Here is a 17,936-nt window from a genome sequence, read left to right as displayed (position 1 = left end):
GGCACGATCCTGTTTAATGGCATGTCTTCTGACATCATCGCGCCAATAAAGGGGATCGTGCCAGGAAATCGTGCTAGGAAGACGCTTCATGATGTTAGTTTTGCGCAGTTTTCCGGAGGGTTATGCGTGCGTGTGAAAATGGCCCTGGTTTGCTTCCAAGATAAATGTTCAGGACATGTACATGCTAATCTGAATAAAGGAAAGACATAAACAAGGGCTTCCAATGTTATGAAGGAGGTGTTTTTGGCATGTTGTGAAAAGCAGAGGCATATTTTGCCACAATGTTTTACTGTTTCTTTCGTTATTATTTTGGTAATTTTCTGTTCAAGAAGAAAACTGTTCTAGGAAGGAACACTAACTATAAAAATTTAAGACACGGAGTGGATTGTTCCGCTTCTCCCCCTCCTGTTTTTTAAAATCGCATCCAGAGACCGTGACAGTTTATAACTAGTGTTTTGGTACATATTCATTATGCCAGATTAATGGCATTGTCTTTGAGCCACCTTGCAAGCTAATGTTGGAAAATGTGAGAAATTTTGCACCAGCCTCGGAGTGGCAGAGAATGCAGCTAATAGCCTGCATAACTAAAGACTAGCTCCTACTAAGGACAAACTAGACATCTCACAGGTGTGTGGAACAAAAGCCAGACTGTTACTTTTGTAATGAATGGTAGCCTTGAGAGGTAAAAGTATGGAACCCCAAGGGGGGGGCAGTTAGTGGAGCAATTCTGAGCAGAAAAACCAGCCAGCAGGAAAGGGGTTAAACTGAATAGCCCCTCCCACAGGCCACTCAAATTACAGCCTTCAAAGGCTGTTTTTCCTTTTAAAAAGCCGGAGCTTGCTTATCCGCATTTCTGTGCAACACACAGGCTGCCTGCCTCTTAGGACAAACCCCGGACTTGACTTCCAAGACAGTCAATTTCACCAAAAAACGAGGGATGTCTTCTTGAATAGCAGCAAGTCTTTATCTACCTAGTAAAATGAAGAGAGTGTACAACTGGAATACAAAATTCCTATGTTCTTAGAAAAAAAGATAACCTCTCCCCGCCCACACTTACTGTCCAATAACAGAGAGGCCTTATCTAAGCAGCAGGAATAGCTCAAGGGCTCTGGCCTGCTTACTCACAGCCAGACCTACACAGAAACACGTTGCAGTCTACTCTTCGCCTGGGGAGGGAAGACGGCGTCAGGATCTGCTTGCTGGCTTTTAATTATGGGAATAAATTAGTGACCTGCCCCCGGTTTCCAACTGCTCTTCCAGCAATGTAGAAAATACCTCGTTCTCAAAACAACAGAGTAAAGCATATTACACAAAGCTAAGCAACACACACATGCAAAACACCCACATTATTTCAAATAATCACGGAAATGTCCCTCTAGAGATAAGACCCAACCTCTTTGCCTTGTACTAAAACCCTCCCCCATCATCTTGAGTGTGTGTGTGGGGGGGACCTACAGAGACGTCAGACAGACAGAAGCATGTACTGCCAGTTATCAGCCTAGGCCAGGGTTTTCACACATGCAAGAAGTTAAAAGGAGGCTACAGAAGCGACTCCAGGGAAGGGGACAGCGTTATGCACACAGAACTCTCGCCCATTGAAGAAAATAGGAAGTAGTAGTCCTATACGTGCATCAAAATTCAAGACGACAAATAGTTACAAAATGGGCTATATCTTATAAACCAAGGCAGAAATAGAAAATGGATGAGCTCCAGATGAATGCAGGCTACCCTCAAATAGTATTTAAGAAGCAAAAAGCAAACAAAAATCTCTTCATTTAGTTTCTGGTGTGGTGGAGTCTTCTCTCTCGGGGGATACTCCACCCTGAATATCTGTGGTTAGGTTATCATTTAGGTAAGACTTAAACGTCCAGTATTGCTGCATCACCAACAGCCATCTGTCAGAGTTAAACGAGTTGACAATGGGAGCCAGCTAATTGATGACCACATCATATTCACTTCTCCCAATAGTTCTTTTCTTTTTTTAAAAAAAAAAGCACTCAGAGTAAATATTAAGCACAGAGCAGCAGAACAGAACAAGGCAGAGTTTTTAACAAGCTGTGTGGGAATGAGACCTGCCTTCCCTACAGGACTTCTAAGATCTGAATGACTTTCCCAGCCAGGTGGAGAAGCTTCCTCTTCCTATCACGTGACCTGAAGCGGTTGGGATGCTGTCACTGGAAATTCTAGGACAAATTCAAACCCTTAGTGCAACCATTTCGGCGATTCCAAAGCACAGGAACGCTTTCGGAGGAATTGTTCTGTTCTGTCAAGTCCTTGGGAGCCAGGATTTCTCGGCCACTGTTGCTCTCCATACGGAAACTTCACGGCAATACACACAGAGCAATTTATAAGTGCTTTTGCGGCAGCAGGGAAGTCTGTGATTGCAGATGTCGCCCCTGTATCAGAATTCGTCGTAGGGAGATGTTGCTCTTCTACAATTAAGGGTGCATGCAGGGCATTGGATCTTCTGGAGGGGCAGACAGAGATCCCGAGCAGGTGGCAAACCCCACTTGGCCAGTCGTTCTCAGAAGCATCATTGCCCACTTCGAGCATTGGTCATCGAAACCGTTGTGCTTGGCGTATTTTGCAAGAGACACTGCAGTTCTCAGTAAGAGGACAACACATGACAGGGGAAACTGGAATGTGCTTTCAGCAACAAACACACTGGCTCTTGGAGACATAATCTAACACACACAATACGGTAACACAATTGATTCTTATTGAATACTGGTTTGTCCAGTAGTATTCCTTCATCCTATCTAAAAAAAAAAAAAGTGGGGTTACCCAGCTAGTTCTTTGCAATAGGTGACAAGATTAGAAAGATGCTCAAGGCAGTCTTGAGGCTCATTTCCTATACAGGAGTTTCAGAGCAAAAACCAACGGTCCTGTCAGATCTCACTCCAGAAAGCTTCTGGGTTAAAACAAGCAAACACAGTGTTAAACTTGCTTATCTTCTAAAGAGCATCAGCAACAGAGGACAACTGCTCTGCCTACAGAAACAGGGCATAGCTCAACGCCAGGCTGTGGAATGAGGCATGTGGCACCTCCAGGGGCAAGATTTTGAGGAAGTGCAATAATTTAAATGGAATTAATTCTCAAACTTAATTCACCAGATTGTCAAACACATCCAAGGCAGTGATATTCCCCCCACCCCCGGTTTGTTCAACCCTACAGTAGAAAGAGGAAAAGAAGAAGAGAGCAAGTTCCAAATACGCTGCTTTGACAGCACTATCCTGAGACAGGAATGTTTGTATCGCTATAAAAATAGAAAGTTTAAAAAGATACAAAAAAGATTACAGAAATAAAAAAAGTAATTACACTTGCTGTTTTGGAGACCAAAAGAAGGTAAGGCAGCCCAAGCTGTAGACTATATAATTATGTGGGTTACAAACTACCAGGCAGTCTAGCAATACTGTCTTACTGAAGGGTGCGTGGAGTCTGGATAGGAAGGAACCTGGGCAAGGCATAAAGCAAAGCTGGCAGCTGCTGGAAACTCAAGTAGGCATAGACAAGAAAGACTGATACATTTCCCCCCACTTTAGCATCACCTCGTGTGATGTTCTGAAGCAGTTGCTGTAACCTGGATTTGACCTGGGGCCAAAGAGGAGCTCGTGAGTAAGAGGCGTTTCTCCTGACCGCATCAGCTCCAAATTCTCCTGACCGCATCAGCTCCAAATTCTTCTGTTGTGCCTTGTTAGACCCAGCAGTCACAGTCAGCCATTTTTGTTCCAGCTGGCCAACTGCTTTAAAACCCAGTCTTCACGGCTTGAGAACGAAAGCCTTCTACTCGACACCACCACAGTGAACTAAGTACTGCAAGCATTGAATTAAATGTAGGCAAAGAACTAAAGGGGTACAGGAGACAAAAAAAAAAGGTGGCCGCGAGTGTATTTAGGGCTACAGATCCGCTATTTTAGTCTGAGGTGTAAAAAAAGTCAACAGCCATGAACACAAAGTACGTGATCTCCCTCTCTCCAAGAGACACACAGCTGACTCTGCCTTCAAGACAATGCAGGGATCTTCTTTTCCACCCATAGTTACATCTTCAGAGGGAAAAGGAGGGACTCAGTGGAAGAAGAGTCTTGTCTACGTATTCGGTTGTGAACATCAGCTAACGAGGTAACTGTGCATCTCCCTGGAATTAATGCTCAGAACCACGCCTGAGAGATTGCCTGAAGGACAGAAAAACACAAAGCACCAAGGTTAGCGAAGAACGGGTCTCAACACGAACCCCCCGTTTTCTTCCACCAAAATGAGAGGGTGGTCTTATTAAATCAAATCAGATGGAAAGCGATGCAGAAGTTCAGAGTTGCAATGCAAAAAAGAAGAAATTTGCACTGGACGACTCGTGGCGCATTCCTCGGGTTCGGGGCAAGTGAGGTCATCAAAGTGGCTTTAGGGGAGCAGGTGAGGGAGGAGGATGGGAGCAGAGGCTGCCTTTCAAGACGACACTGACCTGGGACTGGACACTGACTGCCATCAGCAATAAGGGAACTCTGTAGCTGGTCAAGTTTCCACCTCTGCCAGAAGGAGCCACTGCAAGGTAATGGTGTGGAGGAGTCCCGAGGTGGGGGTGGCGTAAAGCAGACAACATAAAATATATAGAAAACAAAAAAAGTGGATGGGTGAGACTGGAATCGTGGCACTGTAAAATTCCCCAAGTTATGAGAAAAGGAAACAGAAAACGCCGCTCTGTTGTCGTGTGCCATCCACACGCGGAAAACCGTCCATGCTTACCCTCTGGCAGAAGAGAAAGGGGCATGGGCAAGGGTTTGCACAGCACAACAGCTTTCTGAAAACCACGGAATTTCTCTCAAAACATTTCAGATTCCAATCAGATCAAAGGAGCCCTCCTTTACAAGGGAGCCAGGGAAATTCCTCCATCAAAAAGAACGGGATAGTCTAAATCAGGGGTCATTTCGTAGAAAAAGAGCTGGAGGAACTCATTAGCATAACCCATAAGCATATGCTACGCCCCTTGCCATCACCGGAAGTGTGTCATTAGCATAACTGATTTGCATGTGCCACACCCCCTGGCATCACCTATCCTGGCTGTTTTGGACCCAATCCTGGCCATTCGGGGCTGAAATTGGGCCCAAAGTGGCAAAAAGGGGCAGAAAATGGCTGAAAAGGGACCCAAAATGGTCAGGATCGGCCCGCTGCTGAGTGGGAGAGTGATCTACCACCCGTCAGAGGCCCGATCCAGGTAGGGTTGCCAGGCCCCCTTGATCTCCCAGTGGGAGACTGGGGCCTGGCTCTTACCTTGTGACCTCTTTGGGGAATGATGGAACTGCATTCCTGCGCGTTCTCCCTCGAAATGAGCCCTGGTCTAAATGTTTAGGTACCCCAAAGCCCCAATTAACTGGACACCTGCATCCCACAGCTGGGGCTACGCTTGCTGTGCTCCAGCACCAATCCTCTGTCTGGGTGGAGTGAGTAGGAAAATCTGCATTCCCCTCCTAAACTCTTGATCTGGGCCTTCCCCAATTGTTTCAAGCTTCCCAGGCTGAGCGGATGGGCATGGCAGCCCCTTCTCACTTAGGTCAGGATGCGGGCAACACGTTCTTCAGCTACCTGCTGCCTCACAGGACTAGCAGGTACATCAAGTCCTTTACAGGAGTCAATGAGCAAATGAAGATACTATAGAAATGAGGGGTAAAAAAAAGAACACCTGAGATGGACTAGCTCACACTGGGAAGTTAATTTTTAGGGGCTTTTTTTTTTAACTAAAATGTTTTGCCATCTTCTGGGCATGGAGCAGGGGTCGCTGGGGGTGTGGGGAGGAGAGGTAGTTGTGAATTTCCTGCATTGTGCAGGAGGTTGGACTAGATGACCCTAGAGATCCCTTCCAACCCTATGATTCTGATTCTAATACAAGCGATCAACTGGCCCCTCTTCTGAAGTTAAGAACAATTCTATCCATTCTGGACCCATTTCTTCTCCGGATCTGCTGCTTACAGCCTTGTCTCTGCCCCAACAAGCCAATTATCCTCATTAACATATACCCCCCTCTAGGCCTCATTTTGAGGGGGAACGTGCAGGAACGGAGTTCCGGTAGTTCTCCAAAGAGGCCCTGCCCACCTGATTTTTGGCCATTTTGGGCCTCTTGCAGCCTGGATTGGGGCCAAAATGGCCCGGATTGGGTTGGTGCCAGGCGGGGGAACCCTCCTCTGCCTGGCACTGACCCGGTCCCGGCCATTTCAGTCCTCAAACGGGCCCATATGCAAATCAGTTATGCTAATGACACTTTCAGTGATGTCAAGGGCCGTGACATATGCTAATGAGTTATGCTAATGAGTTCCTGCCGCTCTTTTTCTACGAAATGACCCCTGCCCCCCTCCTTCCCATGGCTCTGGTCCAAATAGAGTGGTTCAGTTGCCATGGCTCAGTGGACACCATTTTGTGGCTGCTCACCACAACAAGTGGGCGGACTGCCCGGAGGCTTCCTGCTCCACCTGACCTCAGGAACTTGTCTGACACAGAATCAAACCATTGATCTGCCAGGGTCTGTCTGCTCAGATTTTCCCTAACTGCCAGGGCTTTTTTTCTAGGGAAAGAGGTCGGGGGAACTCTCACCCAGGGCAACTCCTGGGAGGAGGTGGCGTGCCTCTCACTACATGCGCGCGTATGCGCGGGCTCCCGAGTCTGCACAGGCCCAAAATGGCCAAAACAGGCCACTTAGTATTCAGTCTAGTATCATCCCTCAAGATCTTCTGAGGGCTCTGTAAAACAGTCTTGCTTTGGCTGGTGCTCTGTAGCAAAAGTTAAGTCTATATACATGTACAGGGGAAAGTGACTTTTAGGGGTTCTTTTAAGAACTTTAAGGAAACTAGTTCAATGCCTGCTTTTAACGCTGATCTTAAACGCCTAGTCCGGTGCTACTTTCCATATGGGGGAAGAGTTAGAGTTGCTAGTCCCCTGGTGGGGGCAGCAGAACCTCTTCTCTCAGCCTCCTCCCCCTGGCCACCATTCAGCTGGCCAGCAGGGGAAAGGCACGGGAACGGGCCTCCTGGGGCGCACTCACAGCATGGCGCAAAATCAGCACTCCCAGGAGGGATATCATTGTACGGGCCCCGGGAGTGCTTCCAATTTGGCCCGTTCTGGGGCCTAAATTGGCCTGGCGCAAAGACCAGGAACATTCTTGGGGCCTGTGCAATGACATCACTCCCAGGAGTGACATCATTGCATCACACACTTTGAGCACACACTAAAAGAAACTGTCAGATATGCCTCCAGCATACCTGCCATGTGTCATGAATTTCTTGCTGCAGTGTATAGTGTACCTCTGAGAACATGCAGAGGGAACCTGTTTTGCTGACTGGTTGCTAGCTGCTTATCTTGCAGGTGTTTTGGTTACCATTTCCTGGCCGGCCTGTGAATGTGGCTGTGAAGTTCCAGCCGAGACCACATCAACCTCCTAAGGGACTGAGCTGAGCTCATCCTTTCCCTCCTCCCCTCTCTCCTGGCTCCCTGGCTCAGCGTGCCAAAATCCTAATGGACTTTCTTTCCCACTGGGGGGCAGGGACTGCGTCCTATAATTAACCTTGCTTTGCTATCTTGTGCCACGTCAGCCAATGATCCTGTCTGACCATCTTGATACTTGAAACTTGAGGTAAGTGCCAGATCTGCCTCCTCCTGCTGGGAGGAGAAGAGCAGAAACATATCCCTCCCACACACACACACACACACACACACACACACCACCCTTACACCATATGGTATAATTCTCTAGGGATCCCTGGGCACACAGAAGCTCAGTTGGCATCCCCTCTCCCTCCACTGTCCCTGTGAGAAGGGGAAGAATTGCACTAATTGTGCCTCTGGGTAGAGCATTTGCCTTCCTTCCTTCCTTTTATTTACATTATTTTCACTCTGCCTTTCTCGCTGAATCTCAAGGAGGCACACACAAGGAAAGTCAATATGATCAACCACAGGGACATTCAATAAACAATGCAACAGGGTATGCAAATGCAAATTTGCAGAGAAGTGAAAACAATCAGAAATCCATACAGAGGTGAAACAATGCTGAAACAGAGCATAAGCAAGTCTAAACCTGACATATTAAATAGAAACTACCCAGTAGGATCTTACTTACAGCAACAGAGAGTACATAGTAGTATAGTCTACAGTCCCTACTTCTTTACCAACGCATCTCTTTAAAACCACTTCCTTACAGAACAGCCCTCCTCATCAGGCATGCTATTCCATAAGGTGGGGGCCACTACAGAGAATATGCACATATGGGCAACTGTTGATTTTGCCCACTTGCAGGGTAACACCTACAGAAGGCCCTGTTCAAGTGAGCGAAGCTGCTGGGATAGAGCATAGGGTGAGAGGTGGTCCTGTAGATATGAAGGACAAAGGCCGTGAAGGGCTTTGTATGTGGCAGCTAATATTATGAACTGAGCCTAGTAACTGATGGATAGCCAATGCAGTGGCTGCAGAACGGGAGTTATAGTCATGCTTCACCTAGCTCCTGATAATAACTGAGCTGCGCCAACTGGAGACTCCAAGTTGACTTCAAGGGGAGGCACAGAAAGTGCATTACACTCCAGTCTAGCCTCAATGTTACTGTGGTGTGGATCCAGGTGGCCAGATCGTCTGTGTCAAGGTACAGGGCCATCTTCCAGGTCAGCCTGCGTTGGAGACGGTTATTTTTTTGCAGCTGCATTTACTTGCTTCTCTACCAGCGAAGGTGGATCCAGTACAACCCCCAAGGCTCCCTACCAAGTCTGCCGGGGTCAACTGAACCCCATCAAAAGTGCACAGTGTCCTTCAAGATCTCTGCCTTCCCAACCAGCATCACTTCTGTCTTATCTGATCTTAGTTTCAATTTGTTTGTTTTCAGCCATCTGACCGCATCCGCCAGGCAAAATCAAAAAGAGTCCAGTAGCACCTTTAAGACTAACCAATTTTATTTTAGCATAAGCTTTCGAGAATCAAGTTCTCTTCATCAGATGCCTGATACAGAGACTGGGGCAAGGAATCAAGCCCTCTACTGCATCACCATGGGATCTGCATAGTGAGATACAGTGCTAGGAGTCAACGGCATACTGGTGACATCCAATTCATAGATACTAATTGTTCCTCCTAAAAGCTTTACATACAGGTTGAATAATATGGGAGATAAGCTCGTACCCTGTGGAGCCCCACAAGATCATTCCCATCCTGAAGACAGGTGGTCTCCAATAGCAACCCTTTGAGTCTGTTCCATGAGGAACGATTTAAACCAGGGCTGTTTCCACACGGCTTACCTTCCCTCGGAACGACCTGGAACATCGCGCAAAAACCACAGAAGATCGCGGTTTCTCCCACGAGAAAATGTGATCTTCTGCATTTTTTTGTGCAATGTTCCGGGTCGTTCCGAGGGAAGGTAAGCCGTGTGGAAACGGCCCAGTTCAAGGCACTGGGATGGAGACAGACAATAACGGATGGTCAGTTCACTGCTGGGACAGCCACAGTGTTCTGGTAGGAACGGGCCGTTGGAACAACAGCACCAGGAGATCGGGCTTCCATCTTTGCACTCAAGAGTTTTATATTAATACCAAATTTTGGGTAAGGGGATATGATATTGATTTTATTATTGTGGTCCTTAGACCAGATACACAGGAGAAATATATATTTAAGAAATTTCACAATGTGGATAAAAAGATAAAAAGCAGTTTAAAATGGATAAAACATCTAGGTATTATAACGTTTTCTTAACCAGCGTATCACAAAATGGCGGATATCCATCATGACAACAAAAGCAGCAAGGTGGCCCACTCAGCGGCCAGGGAGGTGGGGGGGGGGCCTCCCAGGTATGCCGAAAAATATGACTTCGCAAATAGATGAAAGGAAAAAGAACACTCAATTAAATCCAGCCTGGGGAGGCCCGAATATGCTTCAAAAGGCATGGAATGTTGACAACACTTGAGAATTCAATGGGAAGGGAAATCAACCTCATCAAGCACCTGAGAAATCAGAGACTCCTGGAAGATTTGATGGGTGGGTGTGGGATTTCCAAACTGCACCCCTTCTCTCATTTCTCTTGGGCCACCAGCCTGTACAATGATCATAAATGACGGTTTCTATTTGCTCCGTGACTTGCACTTTAGATGCTTATGGTGCACATGTCAAAACACAGATGCCGTAAAGCAACTGAAGCGCTTCCAGACAACACAAAATTAATGATGATGGACATTCCTTGTGACTTTGGGGAGGGAACGACTTTGGGGAAACCTGTTTTGGAATGTCTTTCCTCATTAATGGCAAGTCGCAGCCTTGGAGGTCACATCCAGCCACAGTGACCAGATTGTCCAGTGATCTGCTGACCTCAGGCTATATTTTGGAAGATACTGAGCCGATAGCAGCCAGTTCAGTCTGTATCCTTCTTGCCTTCCCAGTGGTTAATTTGCTACTGAATGCCACCAGTGAAATTATAAGCAAAATGTTCAGCCAAGTTATATAAGGAATTCCAAAAGAAACAAAGAGAGTCAGGAAAATGAACATTTCTCAGAGATATATCAAGTTGGGTGGCTGTGTTAGTCTATCTGCAGCAGTAGAAAAGAGCAGGAGCAGAAAAGAGCAGGAGACTAACAAAATTAGTGGTAGGGTAGAAAAGAACAAGAGTCCAGTAGCACCTGTAAGACTAACGAAATTAGTGGTAGGGTGTGAGCTTTCGTGAGCCACAGCTCACTTCTTCAGATACTCATCTGAAGATACTCATCTTTCGTGAACCACACGAAAGCTGTGGTTCACGAAAGCTCTCACCCTACCACTAATTTCGTTAGTCTTACAGGTGCTACTGGACTCTTGCCCTATTCCTCAAGGAGTTCAATACACTCTTAGCATGCCACCAAATTTTACCTAAAGCAAAAATTGGATGCAGTTTTGGAGATACTTGCTCTGATGATACACTGAAGGAATTTTGTGAGAAGCAAAAAGGATTGCGCTAAGATTTGTGATGCCAGCAAAGTTCATACTGGGAGTGTGTGTGTTCTCAATCTGACCCCTACCGTTTTGAATTAGGCCTCACAAAACCCCAGGCTTTTCTCCACCACTTCACCCCTAACCAGCTCTCAAAGTCACTTCCTTTTCTTTCCAGTGCAACAAAATGTTACCATTCTTGGAGATGGAGAGACTATCAGTAGCAGGGAAGGCTTGATAAACGCACAAGTGGGTTCTTTGGAACCCATCCTTCTTCCACTTACACATTTCCTATTTTCTCTGGCTAATATTTCTTGCTAGAGATGATGGGATTTGCAGTTATCTTGCACATCATCTGATACCTCCCTGACAGGAAACGATGCCTGGGGGGGGGTGGAATAGAAAATATGTTACTCTAAGCAGATCAGGCACCCTGCTGCTTGTTCCTTCCACCACCTTTCAAAGGTGAAGTTTTGTAGCTTGTGTGGGAAAGATAAGTGTGTGCTCATTTCTCTTTGTGGGATTAAAAGTGTCATGTCTGTTACTCATACATCCATGCCATTGTCTAATGTTGGCCTGATATTTTAAACCATTGCTGTTGCTGTACCCCGATGTCATATTGCTTTCACAGGCTCTCTGAAGCTGCAGCTGTCTTTTCGAATGCTTTGAAGCTCTCAGTGCTTATGACCTTGTACACTGCTCGCTCCCACGAATTACTGTGTTTCAGTTTTAATCTCATGCCTTTTTAGTGTCTAGACTTGATAGGTAAAATATGTGAGCTGTTCCCAGGACTGGTTTGCGCCAAAATTTGTGTTTTGCTATTGGGGGGGGGGGAGAGGAGTAATTGTGCTCTATAACAGAATGATTTTCACACGCCTTGAGTATTCCTGTCAACCTTGTTGTTACTGCTTAGTTGCTTACCTTGCTTCTGAGCAATCCTATCGACATATCTGTGGAAATGACCTGATTCCTGAATAAAACCTGTTACTAAGAACCTTGATTCTTGCTGTGATGGTACAGGGGTCTATCTGCCACAGCCTGTCATCCATAGCCTGACAAAAAGCATGCTTGTCGGGTGCTTGGAAAACAACTTATGATTTCATAAATGCTCGGCAAGGGCACAGGTAAAAACTGATTTTTGTTTGCACAGATCCCAGCATGTCAAGGCTGACCCACCACTAAATGAAACAACTGAAATTTGTCAGGAGTTCCCCATCTTCCCTTTCTGGATACCCTTGAATACACTTTGGAGACTACATCTGGAAACCTTAAGATTTGACTTCTTTACCTTACATAGACTCTCTTCTGCAAAGTAATTCATAGCTTGCCCTTGGGTATCTGACAGACTATACTTAAAATCATCCTCCTTCCCCCCCAAAACCTGCCTTGATTAACTTTTTAAAACAGCTTCCAGTTCAGTTAAGCTGGGTGGGAATTCAGGATCTCGGCTGGTAAAGCCGGGAATATTTTAGGCCTTCAGAATTCTTTTCATGGTTCCTCCACTTTCTCTGGCCCGCCTATCTCCATGCTTAGCATCTAACGACGCCTCCCCAACACCCATTCATGCCAACAGATTCAGACGGATTTCTGATTTAGTCTGTGTAAATTGTTCCACAAGTGCGGCTTTCATCCCATAAGAGTAGTTAGTCGAAGGCACACTTTTTGTCACACCCTTTTGCAATAAGGAGTTGGATCAAGTCCACAACAGTACCCATGGTTTGTTGAGCAGGGGCAGTGGGAGATTCTTGCGTGCCACACAGCAAGTGGCTGCCAGACAGTATCTCTGGATAAGAGCCAGTGCATGTCACTTTTACAAAGACGAATCAATGCCAATCTGATTGACGCAGTAACAAAATCATACATCTGAGATAACATTAGTATATTAATTTTAAAGCTTGCCTTCTTCCATATGGTTTATCTACTGATAGCAGCCTTGGCAGGGAAAATTACATAAAGTGAGAGCATGTATAGTTAAAAAAGTTAAAACGTTGGCTAGACATTTTTTTCAGAATTCATATTCAAAACATAGAGTTGTAGGTCTAGAATGAATACAGTGCAATGAAGAAAGCAGCTTTGTACCTGATCTGTCCGTACACTAGTGGTGCATTTCTAAAAAGTTGTGTAAATAAGTCGAACAACTGTATTGTCGAAGGCTTTCACGGTCAGAGAACGATGGTTGTTGTGGGTTTTCCGGGCTGTATTGCCGTGGTCTTGGCATTGTAGTTCCTGACGTTTCGCCACAGCTGCTGGCGAAACGTCAGGAACTACAATGCCAAGACCACGGCAATACAGCCCGGAAAACCCACAACAACCAAGTCAAACAACTGTTCCTCCAAACTATGAGTTAATTTGAAAATAATTTAAAACCTCCAGTTACTGACACACACAACCTCTTTAGTTGAGCAGCTGTGATTTAGATCTATCACCACCACCATTATAAGTTTCCTTACTTTTCCTGCACAACTCTAGGATTCTGTGTGTGCTGACATTGGTGTAACATATTTTGTGGATGTTGCAGTAACGCTGTGTGATGCTGTGGCTTCCCCATAAACCTTTTGAGAGCTGCAAAGAAACACGTCAATAAGAGAAGACAGTATGTACCTACCTCTTGCGTTTCCTAGCGTCTGACAGTCGAGGTCATCGTCAATGAATTCTTCCCCCTGGATGATATTTTGGGTGTCCTCCCTGCGGTTCACAGGGCTGGTCATTTCCTGCTCTTTTTCATTCTGCATCTGAGCATAGACATTTCTGCCTGGCAATTTCCTAGATACACACAGAATTCTAGTTATCAATGTGATTCAGTGTGGGAGATGCAGATACAGAAGCAGATTTGGTGGACGTGCATTCCCATTTGTACAAATCTATACTTTTTGTAGAACGTACTATTGGCACAGAAAAATCAATAGTGTGCCTTTTGTCACCCATGGATTTGGATTCATATGGATTGTACCTTTCAAACATTCCTACGGGAGGCTTAAAGATTTAAGTACAAATCTAGCTATACTCTTGTGCAACAATGTGCGGACCTTGGTGTTATCTATGTATTCATTTTATTTATGTTATTTATTGTCCTCTTTTCTCCCTGAAACCTAAGGCAGATTACACAGTGTAAGTCAATACAATCCATGTATGGGACATTCAATAAATAATGCAATAGGGTAAAGATTGTAGAAAATTGAATACGGAGCTGAAAACAACGCTGTAAGAAAGCATAGGCAGTTAAACATGACGTATTAAATGTTGTAGAAGCTACCTACATTTATTTATTTTATTTAATACAGCTGTACGCCACCTTTCTGCCATTGCACTCAAGGCATGTCTATGTTTCAAAACAGATTCCTGCACGATAATACACAACAGAAAAAGTGGATGGAAAGAGAAGAGCAAAACAAGATTTTGGATACCAATTCTTGAACGTTGGGGTGTTCGTCTCCATCAGCCTCAGAGGACCATTCCAGGGATGGATTGGGATGTTAAAACAGTCCAGGAACACAGGACTAGACCAGAACCCCTTTCTTGTAACTATACTGCAAATCTGGGATAATAGAAGGAAAGTCCTGGTGCCAAAAATGGCACCATCTTCTATAATAATGGGCCAAGCTTTCTTCCCAGTAGGACAAGACACCAGCCTATTTAACACCTGGAAAGAAATGTCTACACATTAAAAGATTTGTCGAAAAATATACATTGTTGTTACAAGATACTCTGGGAGAAAACAAAATCTACTGGTTCCAATATCTGCAATCATTGCATTTATTCCAGCTATCCCCCAAAGTATTACTAGATGGCTGACAACATTTGAAATGCTGGTACTGAACAGACAAACCTATTTTAAAGGCATTATCTGAGTTCTATATAAAACTTCTAAAGACAACTCACCTTTTGTTCCCTCATACTAAGAAGTGGGAACCAAATCTAATACCTCTGAAGATGGCTGGATATCTATCTGGAAGATATATTCTCTTAAATCAACCTCAGCCAACATTAAAGAACTAACCTACAAAATTATGAGTCGATGGTGTCTCGTGCCCTCTCATCTTCAGCATATTATACTGGGGATTCAGGATTATGTTGGAATGGCTCTGGTATCCAGATAATTTTTTGTACCACTAGTGGTCATGTCTGAAAGTTAGCTTATTTGGGGACAAGATTGAAACATGTGGAATTAATTAAACAATGCAAAAGTCTTTTCTGCACTGGGCTTTTTCATCAGTTCTGGACCCATACTGCGTTGATTTCTTTCCAGTGTTCTACACACATAGGAAGCACTATAATGGCCTTTTCCACATGTCTTTACTGTTGTGAAAAATCACACAAAACTCATGGAATGACGGTGTCTTCATGGCACAAATTCTGACGTCATCACACCATGAAACAGAATCATGATGGGAAATCGCACCATGAAGACGCCGTCGCTCCATGAGTTTTGCGCGATTTTTCACAACGGTGAAGACTTGTGGAAACGGCCAATATGGCTAACCCAAAACACTGCAGAGAGCCCTGAATTCCATTTGATATTTTAAAGTTTCCTTCAGTGCATCCTGTATTTTTTAGTCCATTCTTTTTTGGCTTAAAAAAAATTGGTTTTAAACAACAACATTGCAGCCTTGGAGTCTTAAAACAAACAAACAAAACATGCAAGGTTCCTCAGCCCATCAACTGATGGACCTGATGCGTTCCCCAGAAAGCCCACAGCAGAAAGGGGCATTTTTCTAGTGCAGAAAAAATTAGACACCATTTCAGTTTGACTCCCTCAAGGGTGAAATTACAGAGGCCTGAAGCAGATCCGGTCCTTGCAGACTGAATATCCAGAAAATCTGGGGTAAGTGTGCATGCGGAAAACACCAAAGTCCCTTATGACTTCAATAAACCGAATGTCTCTATTTTAAAAAGGGAACTGATTTTGACACTGGTACTGGCAGAACAATTTCTAACCGCCTCATACTGGAAAAAATCTCCCATTTGGGTGGTGGTATAAGAAAGTATGGATAAAGTATTAGATAAAATATCTTCACAACTTAAAGTAGCGACTTATCTTACTCTACGAATTTTCCTATTGTTCACAAGAAAATCAAGGTTCCGTATCTGACCCCAGACACTTTCAGCCAGTTCAGTGTGGTCCAAGCAAGCGTTGGGATGGGAAATGTATTATTTTAAAAATGAACCTAAAGAATAAAGACGTGACATAAAGAATAGGAAGTGTAAAATTCTGTAGAGTCTAATAACTTGATTCTCTGCATTTGCTTTGAGCAGGGGTCATTTCGTAAAAAAAGAGCTGGAGTAACTCATTAGCATAACTCATCAGCACAACTCATTAGCATATGCCACGCCCCTTACCAGCAACAGAAGTATGTTATTTGCATAACTTATTTGCATATGCCACACCCCCTGACATCACCTATCATGGCTGTTTTGGACAAAATCCATTCAGGGCCGAAATTGGGCGCAAAATGGCAAAAAGGGGCTGAAAATGGGACCAAAATGGACAGGATTGGGCCGCTGCTGAGCGGGAGAGTGATCCACCACCCGTCAGAGGCCCGATCCAGGCCGTTTCAGCCCCTATCCAGGCCAAAACGGGCCCAAAATGGCTGAGTCAGTTGGGCGGGGCCACCTGTCATGTGACCTCTTTGGGGAACTGCCGGAACTGTGTTCCTGTGCATTCCCCCTCGAAATGAGCCCTGGCTTTGAGCATTTGTCTTCTAGTACACAAGTTACATTGCTTTTGAATGAACAGCGCAGCATTGTTTTTAGATCTAAATTAACATTCAGAATAGACTTAAAGCTTATATCTGGAATTAATTTAGTTTCTACCACGTATACACTTCTATGCAATATAATATGATATTATTAAAGTTGACTATCATACTATCAATGGTAGAAATTAAGTTCTAGACATTAGAATTAAAACATGGTGCCTCATTTGTTCAACTCTGTCATGGAAGGCAGACAGGTAGCAGTAAGCAAATCCCAGAAGTATACAATAACTTTTGAACCTTATTGTAAAAGACCAAAACATCACATATATTTGAAATTATTCCATTGTTATTATATCTTGGAGCACAACAGGATCTTCTACATGGGTTATCTGCCCTGTGTTCAATACTTTGGGGAAGTTTCCACCCCTCCCCTGCTTTTCTACGATCATTCTCAAACCTGCTTTGCTTCCAAGTTTTGGGGGAAATCACAGCACAGCTTGGATGACTGCCAAAAAATTCAGATTTTTTTTTGGCCACAGAATAGCCATTTTCCCTGACCCTGCTCCTACAGCAATAATTTCCTCCCACACTGCCACCAGAGAGACTTTTTTTAAAAAAAGGCTCTATAATATCAACATTGTTGTAACAATAGCTATAGTAAGTTCTCTGAATTCTCAGATTTCATTTTTTAAAAAGTCTCTAGCCCCTTCCTTTGTGGAGATATAAGGAAAAGAGCATATCACTACAAGGGAAGAGGCTAGAGACTTAAAAAAAAAAAAGCTGAGGGTTCAGAGAACCTGCTATACCTATCATTACAATGGTATATCTATATAACAATATTCTTGTGCCAATTTTTTTTTAATTGCAAAAACTCTGGTGGCTCAGGGAAGGGACAGTGGTCAATTCTGGGAGAATGGAGTGGGGAACCAGCCATGTGGAAGTCCTACTACTGCTGTACTTTGTCTGCAGTTGTACCCGCAGTTGGGAAACCTCACATCCTGACCCCGTGTGGAAGACACCAATGCCTGTGAGCATAAATAGATTAGTAAAGAGCAGGGCTTTTTTTTCCGGGAAAAGAAGTGGTGGAATTCAGTGGGTTGCCCTTGGAGAAAATGGTCACATGGCTGGTGGCCCCACCCCCTGATCTCCAGACAGAGGGGAGTTGAGATTGCCCGCTGAGCGGCGCGGACGGCAATCTCAACTCCCCTCTGTCTGGAGATCAGGGGGCGGGGCCACCAGCCATGTGACCATTTTCAAGAGGTTCCGGAACTCCGTTCCACCACGTTCCAGATGAAAAAAAGCCCTGGTCAAGAGGTATACCGAGCTTCTGTA

The 17,936-nt window shown here is 44.7% G+C and overlaps 1 protein-coding gene across 1 annotated transcript in view; it reads right to left on the bottom strand.

The window, feature by feature from the left end:
- Positions 1-3,957: 3,957 nt before the first annotated feature.
- SORCS2 (sortilin related VPS10 domain containing receptor 2) overlaps positions 3,958-17,936 on the bottom strand; it is a 222,356-nt gene continuing 208,377 nt past the window's right edge. Inside the window, exons 29-31 of the mRNA XM_054984867.1 lie at positions 13,514-13,671; positions 4,457-4,536; positions 3,958-4,172 (exon numbers count right to left, since the gene is read on the bottom strand). Of these exons, the coding sequence (XP_054840842.1) occupies positions 4,149-4,172; positions 4,457-4,536; positions 13,514-13,671 (262 nt within the window). The 3' untranslated portion in view covers positions 3,958-4,148. The remainder of the gene's footprint in view (positions 4,173-4,456; positions 4,537-13,513; positions 13,672-17,936) is intronic.

Source organism: Eublepharis macularius, chromosome 7 (assembly GCF_028583425.1).
Source record: "Eublepharis macularius isolate TG4126 chromosome 7, MPM_Emac_v1.0, whole genome shotgun sequence".
Classification (NCBI taxonomy): Eukaryota; Metazoa; Chordata; class Lepidosauria; order Squamata; family Eublepharidae; genus Eublepharis; species Eublepharis macularius.
Note: the sequence above shows the minus strand (reverse complement) of the source record. Positions and strands in the feature narration are given on the sequence as shown.